At 33.2% G+C, this 11,041-nt stretch overlaps 1 protein-coding gene across 5 annotated transcripts in view; it reads left to right on the forward strand.

Annotated features, from left to right (window-relative positions):
* LOC115222253 (serine/threonine-protein kinase 10) overlaps nucleotides 1-10,705 on the forward strand; it is a 226,612-nt gene extending 215,907 nt beyond the window's left edge. For 3 of the 5 annotated variants that reach the window (XM_029792417.2, XM_029792426.2, XM_036499199.1), the window contains 3 exons: nucleotides 1,496-1,621; nucleotides 2,249-2,362; nucleotides 2,510-3,343. In XM_029792417.2, the coding sequence (XP_029648277.1) occupies nucleotides 1,496-1,621; nucleotides 2,249-2,362; nucleotides 2,510-2,665 (396 nt within the window). In that variant the 3' untranslated portion in view covers nucleotides 2,666-3,343. Of the gene's footprint in view, nucleotides 1-1,495; nucleotides 1,622-2,248; nucleotides 2,363-2,509; nucleotides 3,344-4,129; nucleotides 4,182-10,303 lie in introns of those variants that run through there. The other 2 variants (XM_036499203.1, XM_036499206.1) reach the window with 2 other exon arrangements.
* The last annotated feature ends 336 nt before the right edge of the window (nucleotides 10,706-11,041 follow it).

Here is an 11,041-nt window from a genome sequence, read left to right on the forward strand (position 1 = left end):
TAGTATTCTATTTACATGTTTAGTTGGAATTTTGTTTTTCATTAATTTAACCATTAGATGATATCAATTATTTTATTAATTAGATTTTACTGAGTGAAGTTATAAATTCTTATAGAAACTGTGCCTTGGCAGAATTACTGGGCTATTTTGTTTTGTCTCTTTCTGTCTTGAATTGAAATCACACTTGAGTTAACTTTGCTTTGTCATCCCCTGGGAGGGTTGTTTAAAATAAATTCCACTCATTGAATCAATGCGCTACATGAACATGTTTCCTTGTGTTAACGTTAGAAATTATAATTTTATTCTTTCTCTGAAGGTTAGTAAAATTATCCCTTTGTTGAATGTGCAATTAATTAATATTTATCTTGCACAGATCTGTGGAATCACTCGCTTGATTTTTTTTTTTTGTATTTGCATACATCTATTAATGAGCACATGAATCTCTCCACACATTGGCATCAAGAAAGGCCCCCTGCTTCTGCCAGCTACCCCTACTGTATAGTTTTATGGTAACGCTGAAAGCCACTGAAGCCTGTCAAAGTGTACAGTGTTCTTACAACTTACAGTCATGAGCTATGCTTCCATATGGTGCCTATTTGTAGACAGATGGACCAAGCCTTGTGAGAATGGTCATTGCCATGGTCACAGTGAAATGGCTAAGAATGATTGCTACTGTCATTGAATGTTACTTTATTTCACTAATTGCTTTAGATATTAGCTCTGTGTTATGTTACATTACCATACTGAATTATAATGAAGTGAATTGACAATATTTATTCTTACTACATCTCTTGTAATCTCACTGAGGCTACTTTGCCTTTCATCCTTCTAGGGTTGATAAATAAAGTGCTCATCTCAAACAGTGGACCAATAGAATCATTAGTGTAGGAAGTGATGCTTTGTGGAGTTTGTTCTGAATTTTGTGTTTAAAGTTCAAATCCTGTTTTGGCCTACTTGTGTTATAGATTTAATGCATTGCACTGGGTCCTTGGGTGCCTTTAGTTGAATCCACTTTGATGAGAACATCCAGACTAAATATTCAGTTTGGAGAAACATTTCTCCCTCCTTTCCATCAGTTTCAGACATTCTAGAAAGGCTCAGAGGCATGGCACTTTCTCATTACTAAAATAAATAAATGCCAACTCTCTGAACAATTATTTGCTTGTTTTCTTGACATTTCCCTTTTGATTGAATTCAATCTCTTGACTAATGATCTAATTAGTATCTATTTGTGGAAAATGATGTATGTATGTGTGTGAGTAGGAGAGTGAAGGAGAGAGGCTTGTGTATTGCCTGTGAGAATGTGGTTATAAAAAGACTACACCCTTGTTATAGCTTCGATTTTTATGTAGCTGTTACATAGTGTAGTGTGACATTGTTGAAAAGTAGGTACTCTGTTGTTTAGCATTACCCACAACCTTCCATATGCATAGATGGTGACTGAGCTGATTTTTTTTTCTTGCATTTACACTGTTGCATTTTCCTTTGGTTACAGTTTGAAGAAAATGAAAAGAAACGGATGAAATCTGAGTTTGCACGTCTAGAAGCTAAACACAAGAAGCAATGGGATAAATTGCTCTTGGACAATGAGACCGCTCTCAAGGAGTTGGAACAAATACAGGTAACTTAAAGCAGTTTTAATTTTAATGGTGATTGTGATGGTTGAGGGACAATGTAAACTAAATTGGGTTAGTAATATATCTATGAAATAAAAGCATTCCCCATAGTCTGTGCAAGTCCTTAGGGGAAGGGAGGGAATTATTGAGATGAATAATTTGATCAAGACCAAGGCAGCAGAATCAAATGAAGCTCAATCCAGAAAGGGAATTTTTGCCAATCAGGTTTTCTTATGAATGTGACTTTGGGTTCTAGTAAATGTTAGTATTGACAAGCAATGCTTGAAGACATATTTTGGTATCAGACGGCAGCTTGAGTATAAGTTGATCAATATAGTATAAATATAATGGTTGTAAATGGTAGCTAATATGGTGGTATGTATGGACATATGATGTTAGTGAATGGTTTGTAGAATAGAGATGACGTTGGTATAGATATGATGGTGGTATGTGGTGGGCTAGGATAGTAGTGTTTGTAGTGGTGAGTGTGACATGGACATGTGATTGTTGTGGATGGTAACAAGGACAGCAATAAGTGGAGTGGGGTTGTGTTTGTGGGAATGTGATGTAATGATTTGTAGCTAGGATAGAGATCAATCATGAGAATACTCCATAAATATTTTTCTATTCAGGCTGAGAAACGCAAGATGTTGATGGAGCATGAAACTCAAAAGATTAAAGAATTAGATGACCAGTATCAAAATGAACTACGTAAATGGAAAAGTGAGTTGATTCCGCGGAAACAGGTAAGTCAATGCATTGGATCTTTCAATATGACAGTAATTTTAATGACTAAATCGTTCATTATATAATATTTGCTTGAGTTTTTTAATTGAATCTTTGATTTACTGCTTTGTTTCAAGCTCTTAAATTTGTAATTTTATTTTATGCAGAAACTAGAAGAAGAGTTTTTCCACCAGAAAGAAGATCAAGAAAAGTTTTATGGTAACACATTAGGTTCAGGTGATGGCAACTCTGAATCGAGTCTCAGTCCTGGAAGTCTACGAAAGAAGGATTCTTCCTCAGTTCGGCACTCAACAATTATATAGGAGGAATTCTTCCTTTTCATCACTTTCAACCCAGAGATTCCTATGTAAAAATAATGATAATTTTAATAATGATGATATGATAATAATAATTATAATAATAACATAATAAATATATTAATGATGATGAAAAATAAAGGACAAGAAGAAGAAAAGAATGTGCTATAACCCCTCTCCTCTTTCAGTTAAACTGTCAGACACAAGTCTGTAATAGTTTGTAAGTATTTGATTGTATGAATGAAAGTGGAGCCCTCATCCCATCGATGGCTGTTTACTTGATCAGTTGATTAATTCCCCTAAATCATATTGATTGCAATCTTGAAAGCCTCATCTTCCTTATGCCTGTTATATACCCCCACCTTTTGTTATAGGCTGTTTTTATTTTAACCATGATAAAAGCTTTCAGTTTAAAACTGAAGTTTGTTCTTTTTTTACATGTTTTTTTCTTGTTCTGTTACACTGGAAAAATAAAACAAAACACTCACACACGCACACACACACACATGTACACACACATACACACACACATACATTCTGAATACATGCCTGTTTACCTATCTACTTATCTTTGTGGTAAGAATTCTGTTTCTTGCAGAAATATTTTGTTAACATTCAACCTGTAAAAGTTTCCAGTAACTTCTGTATGATTTAATAAAAGCTAACTAAATTGTTGATCACTTATGTACAGATTTTATCCTGTGTTTCACAAACATATGTCTGCTTGTCAAATTATATTCATCTTTGTGTCTTTTGCAATTGAAAATTTGGGTTGTAGGGGAAAAGTGCAAAGGATTTTTGGGGGTAAAAAATGTTGATATTGTTGGCAAATGATGCTTTTAGCTGTGTATTGGTTTATTGAAATGTATTTTAATCTGTGATCTTCTTTATGAAATAGTTCATTCTTTTGTCAGTTTTAGAGTAAGTTGGGCATTCCAGCATTGAAAACAGTTCATTCAGGTTTTGATGGGCTGCAAAATCAGTTTGTTTGTGTGTGTGTGTGTTGTGTGTGTGTGTGTGTTCATGCATATATATATATATATGATGATATACATATATATTTCAATGACTTAAACTGATATGTGTGTATGTGTGTGTGCATGTTTGTATATGTGTATATGCATGTACATTATTGTTGTTATTAATTGTATTAGAAATCAATTAAAGCAAGGTATTCAGTACACCAAGAAGAGTATAGTAATTTATTTAATAAGAAGTGACTCTTGCAATATTAATTATTCTGGTTAGAATAATGGAAAATTCATCAGAAAGTTGGACAACATTAGTAATGGCAATTACTCCCCCACATACCCATGTGAGACTGGACAAGACAGTTAGTAGTCTTGTCTAAGCCCACTTAAACACAAACTTATATAAGTGAGGTACCATCATGGATATTCCATTCTCTGATGAAATTCCATGAATGTCACAGAACTATTCCTGTCAGTCACTTTTCATTAAATAAAAAAGGTGTGTGTGTGTGTGTGTGTGTGTGTGTGTGTGTGTGTGTGTGTGTGTGTGTGTATGTATATATGCACATACATGTTCACACACACATGCATTTTTATTTCTTTTCTGTTATAACATTTCAATAAAACTGAGCAGAGTTCAAGAATCTAATTTTAATTTTTTTATTTTAATATTTCACTATATTGACAACTATTTTCACTTTCAATTTTATCTTTCTTTTTTATTTTGCTTAAAGACGGTCTGTGACCTCTTAGAATAGTGGCTTATGAAGAATATTTTTCCTTAAAAAAGAAAAAAAAAAAACCCTTTAAAAAATGCCCCCAAAAGTCTTGGATTAATCTATTGATTTATTTTTTTTCTTACTAGATTAGAATTTATATGTGCAAATGTGACCATGTCAATGATGTTTTCTTTGTATATCTTCATTTCTCTGAAGTGTGGTAATTTAATATTGCACTATAATAATAATAATAATAATTATTATTATTTTTAATACTACTACGACTATTGTTGTTCTAGATTTTAAATAGTTTTGCAATGGTGTAAAATTGATAGCTTCTTTGTGGTACTTGGGCTTGATTCAAGGACTTATTATTATTATTATGATTATTATCATTAAGCCAGTTTGCTGGCAGAATCATTAGCACTCCGGACAAAATGCTTAGTGACATTTTGTCTGTCTTTATGTTCTGAGTTCAAATGTTGCTGAGTGAGGTCAACTTTGCCTTTCATCGTTTTGGAGTTGATAAAATAAGTACCAGTTGAGTACTGAGATCAATGTAATTGACTTTCACCCTCTCCTGAAATTACTGGCCTGATGCCAAAATTTAAAACCACCATCATTATTATTATTATTATTATTAAGGCAGTGAGCTGGCAGAATTGTTTGCATGCTGGACGAAATGCTTAGTGGTATTTTACCTGTCGCTACATTCTGAGTTTGAATTCTGCTGAGGTTGACTTTGCCTTTCATCCTTTTGGGGGTCGATAAATTAAGTACCAGTGAAACACTGGGGTCGATGAAATCAACTTATCCTCTCCCCCAGGATTGCTGCCTTTGTAGAAAAATTTGAAACTATTATCATCATCATCATCATCATCATCATTATTATTATTATTATTATTCAGAGTGTCAGAAGAAATGCTTTGCAATATTTCTTTCAGTTCTTTATGTTCTGAGTTTAAGCCCTGTTTTAGCCAACATTGTCTTTCATCCTTTTAGGTTTGATAAAGGAAATACCAGTTGAGTACTGGTATTCATTTATTTGATGTAATTGACTAATGCCCTCCTTTTACAATTACTGGCCTTGTGTCAAAATTTGAAACAATTTTCATTATTATTACTACTACTACTATTATTATTATTATTATTATTTGGAATGGCAGAGAGAGTAGGGAAGACATTTAATGCTCTCACATAAAATCCTGCCAGAAATAACTTTGCCTTTTAATCATATGGCATCAATAAATTTGACCCAGTTATGCACTGAGGTCAATAAAATCGAGTACATCCCTTTCATAAAATGGTAGACGTGCCAAAATTAGAAATCATTATTGATATTGTTATTATTATTATTATTATTATTAATCTCCTCATCATCCTCAATATTTTATGCTGTTTTTCTAAGCATGCATGATTTGGACAGGTCTTCTCTGACACAGCATATTACCACATGTTGTGGTCCTTTGTAATTTCTTTCATGAAGGCCAGCCTCTTGATATCAGCTTTCACCACTTCTTGTGTCTTCTTTAGTCTTCCTCTTTCACAGATTCCTTCCACCTGGATTGCTTGGCACTTTTTCACACAAATATCATCTTCCACGTGTGTTATATGTTTGAACCAGCCCCAAACTATACCCGATTCCTCTTATACCCAGTTTTTCTCTTCCCTCATTTGTACTTCATCACTCATGTAGACTAACAGTTCACACCCAGTGGAGCATACTTTTTTTTCCCTCTGTTGTTATACATTTTCTACATTCAATACCCTTGTTTCACTACCATGCAAAATTACACTTTTATACAACCATCATACAATCTGCCTTTTATTTGGATTGAGAATCCCCTTGTTATCAGTAGAAACAATAATGCCCTGAACTTCTTTTCTACCTCATTTTTACTCTGTTTACTATACTTTCAAAACACTCATATTCAGTGCTTATTAGATCTCAGAAGCAATAGAAGCTATGAAACTATTTTTAGTAAGCCTTCTGAACATTTGAAATATTTATTCCATGGGTGCTCTTATTGCTAACTATTCTTGTGCATCTGTTGCATATGAAGTCTTCCTTCTCTTTCAGTCTGCCTTTCATTTCTCTGTATCTCATGTGCACCTATAATTTATGCTGGGTACATTGTGTATGGAATTCTTATGTACTTCTTTTCTGCATATTGAATAAGACCACTTTCCAGATGACAGTAGAATCCTGTTTTCTTTCCTGTTAAATTGACTTTAATATTTGCTGGGTTCACTTTGAAGACTCTCAATTCTAGGTTTTGCTATCACATTAGGAATTTCTTCCATAAATCTTAAACAGTTTCAGTTAGAAGAACAGAATCATTGGTATACATGAGTTCCAGTGCATTGCCATGGCTTAGAGAACTATTGTAAACAAAAGGAGGCAGAGAACCAACACTGATTGACACCTACCTCCACATCAGATTTCTCACTGAACCTGCTAGCTCTCTTCTTGCCTACAGTCTATCTGTACATGGCTTGCACAGCTCCTTCAAGCACTTCATTTATGTTTAGTTTTCTTAATGACCACTATAGACTTCAGAGCATGGTACCCAACCAAATACTTTCTCCAGGTCAATGAATGCTATAGTGGTTTGCATTAAGTTAAAACTGCTTCCTTTTTCAAGAGGAAAAGAGCAGTAGTAGTACTTCATCCTGGAAAAATCTAAATTGCCTCTCATCTAAGCTAATTCTCTTCCTAATCTGTGGTGCTATAATACTTTCAGTTACTTTCATAACTTAAACCATGTTGGTGACTCTATTGTTAAATCTTTCCAGAGCATCTCCTTGTCCTTGTAGCAGTCGATGATGGTACTACCATACCAATAATGTTGGTATGACACCTATATACTAACAGATTATGTAAGTGTTTAGCATATAGCCTACTTCACTGAATATTTTCAATATCTCAGCAACTATTCCTGCATTCATACCCTTAATAGCACTTTTGACAATATAGCAGTCAACTTCAATAGCTGGTCCCTTTGTTGGCTCTACTTGGGATAGTACCTTTCTTCTACATATTTCCCTCTTTCAGCAACCTTTCGTAGTAACATTTTCAAGTTTTTTCTTTCTTGGTGCCAGTAAGGATGAGTGTGTTACAGTCATACACACTTTTCCCTACCAATATCTAATTGATATTGACACAATGTTTTACAACTAGGAACATCTCATGCATCTGATCCTCACACTGTAAAACACTGGCAAGCTTCTTTCAGCCTCCCGCATTGCTGTGTGTACCTGATATCTGATGTAGTATTTTGCTCCCCTCTTCCAGTCTTTCTAGGTTTGCGTCTAGCTGCACTGGCCCTATCCACCACCCCATTCTACCATTATGTCACATTTTATTACCTGACTAGGATTTTGAACCATACACAGATCAGTTCTCTGTTTCACAGCAAGTTGTCTTATAGAAACTCTCAGTTGTCTTCTGTGTTATAGGTCTCGATCTCCTTTTTCTTTTCAATATGCTCGTCACCTTTTTTTGAACCCACATCTAGCAGAGGAATCTTTCAGCTTCCATATCTTCTTTCTTCATGTTGTGTAATGTCACTAATCACGAGTCTTTGTTAGTGATACATTCTTCATTGTGGTAAGATTTGGTATTCGCAACCATCTGTTTGTTTCCTGATGTGTAAGAAGTCAATTTGTGGGTTTGCCTGATTTCTATGTGATCAGGTGGCTGGCCGGCCAGTTTCCTGAAGTTAATGTTGCATTACAGAACTTCAGTGTTAATACTTATAGTGGTATCAATAGTAAAATTAATAATTTTCAAGAGACAGTTTTCTTAATGAAGGTACTATATATAAAAAAAATATTTTTACTCTGCTTTGGTAAGAGAAGGGGATAAATGTTTCAAGCAGTTTCAGTTTTTGGAAGTTAAGAATTTATCCCCAAATTTGACATGAAGTTTATATTTCTACTGATGAAATTAAAAATGTTGCAATTCATTGATGATTAATATTTTCATATTCTCTTTCTCTGTCTGTCTGTCATGTTGTAGGATTTTTGAATGAATGCATCTGCCTGCTTAGAATTCTTGGAAGGCAGCTATGCAACTGAGAATAATAACAGTGTAATAAGTAGAATGATGTTTTGTACAAAATATAAGGTCCCTGTGGGATAGCTACCCTTTGGAGTGGTATCTATATCTGTAAGATGGTAATACAAATTAGGTTATCAAATATTAAAACAAAAAACAGGAAAAACTGTATTTTGGCAACATTGAAAAATTTTCTGCTGTATCACTGTAGGAGAGAAAAAAATATATAAAATAACAACCCAAACCACAGAGCTGTTTGTTATAGAACCATATATAAATAATGCTTTTCTTGTATACATAAATATATTTTTATATATTATGCACACTTACACAATTTTTGAGTGTCTTTTAAATGTTTAGTAGCTAAATATTATGTTTTACTGTTTTCCAAATAGATGTGTACAAATTTTAGATTAAACCAAAATGTTTTTAAAAACATTGTTTAGAATTGTTGGAATGTTTGTTTCACTAATTTATCAAGATTCCCCCTTTTCTGGTAATTTGATATTTTCTCTGTTTTTGTTTTCTTTTTATTTCAAACAATCTATTTAAAAAGTAATAGAAATGGTCAAATGTAAAGAGTACTCAGCTAACAACTCATGAGTCTTGAATTCATAATCTAGTGTCACTGTTTACCTGTTATCTTGAGCAGTAGATTAAAATTTTTATGCTTTGCTTCACATAGAGTGAGAATTGGAGTTACAACTGAATTTTTTAAAAGACAGTTTACCTCTGATAGACTAAGCACTTATCTAAGTCAAGACTAGCCTCACATTACATTACTGAAGCTAAAAAATGCATCAGCTTTGTTTATTGTAAGTAACATTTTTATAATTCATTTAATTTTTCATAGAGATATTTTCTCTAATTTCTTCACTTTATTACATGTTTCTTAGCAGTCCACTCCTATTCTCTTATTCCACCTTTCCCTATTTGAAAGCACTATTGGTATTTCTTGTTATTTTCACCTATTCATTGCATTTTGAGTTCAAATCCTGCCAAGGCTGGCTTAACATTTCAGCTCTCAGGTGTTGATAAAGCAAGTAACTATTATATACTGCGAATCGATTCAATCAACGACCCATTTTTATTACAAATTTGTGGCCTCATGCCAAAGAATCACTAAAAATGTTGTATTCAGTTACATCCCTTTATGGTGTAAATTCAAACCCATTGAAAGCCATTCATATAGGATTGAAAAAAAAAAATGTACCAAATTCTCTTCTAATTCCAATATTATTAGCGTTGTTTCCCCCCCAAATATAGGTATTCTGGTACAGTTCTGCTCTATTCCAGTCAGTAATATTTATATTTATTTTTAAACTCTCAGCATAAAGCCCAATTTATCTGTCGAAGAACCCAGTTGAACCAAATGAGTACTAATCCAAGGGACATAATCCATGTAATTGTCCGTCAAGATTTTCCTCCCCTTGATATTTTACCCATTTTTCTCTCCAACAAAATATTTCGTCTGATAAGATTAACGTGTACTGCGGTCTCTCTCTTTATCCCCCCCCCTCTCTCTCTTTCCAGTTCAAGTTTTTTTTATATGCTCCCCTATGTAAAATAACTCGATGTATTCTGATTTAAAAGATACCCAAGATATATTTTTTCTAATGGAGATTTATTAGTAGCCGCTTTTAAATCTTCATTTTAAAACTACATCTATTTTAAAATATTACCATTTTCTTTCTTTTCTTTTCTATTAAAAAAAATTAGATTAGAACGGTAAAATTCTTTGCTGTAAAACTAGTTTTGTTCATTATTATATTCTGAAATTCTATAATTAGTGTGAGTGATAGAAAAACAAAAAGTAGCAATCCAATTTCCAGTTTATGTTTTGTGATATGATACGTTTAATTTCTTGAGTGTGTGTGTGTGTGTGTGTGTAGAGAGAGAGGTGAGGTAGATAGAATGTGAGAATATCTTTTAAATTCTATTGGGTCTTTGTGAATACCATATGGTAACTGAATCAAGAACAAGATCTTTTAATGGATCACACACCCCTCCAAGTGACACTGACGGCAGGATCTGAACTCTGCAATTACATAGTGCTCCTGCCTGCTGTTGCATACACTGCAAAGTTGAACATACACATGATACCAGTTTCTAGATTTGTGATTAGTATCTTGACCATGGACACAAGTCAGTGGTAATTATAAGACATGGACTATTAATACCTTGTTCAACATTCTATTGGCTTTACCCTCTGTAGCTCTCTTAACAAAAATGACTTTGTTTGTTTTTTTTTTTCTCAAATTGGATGAATAATAAAAGTTTATTCTATTTTGAGTTATAATCTATGATAATTGCATGATAATTGCACTAAAAGGATTGCTTGAAAGTTCTATTTGAAATATTTATATGTTAAATCTGTTGATATTTTGTCTTTTCATTTGTTTCCCTAATATAGAAACTGAATCACCACTTCCCGTTCTACCTCAGAAATTCTCTGAAATTTTCCATCTGTCAATCTTTCTAAGCAATACAATTTACTATAAAGAAAATTTTAACCACATCATATTTACAAGATTTTTTTTTTACATTGCATTTATCAATTATTTTTTAATTGATATTTTGTGTTAGTACTTGACACACATTTGCATATTCATGCAAATACAATCATCTCCAC

Source organism: Octopus sinensis, linkage group LG2, assembly GCF_006345805.1.
Source record: "Octopus sinensis linkage group LG2, ASM634580v1, whole genome shotgun sequence".
Taxonomy (NCBI): Eukaryota; Metazoa; Mollusca; class Cephalopoda; order Octopoda; family Octopodidae; genus Octopus; species Octopus sinensis.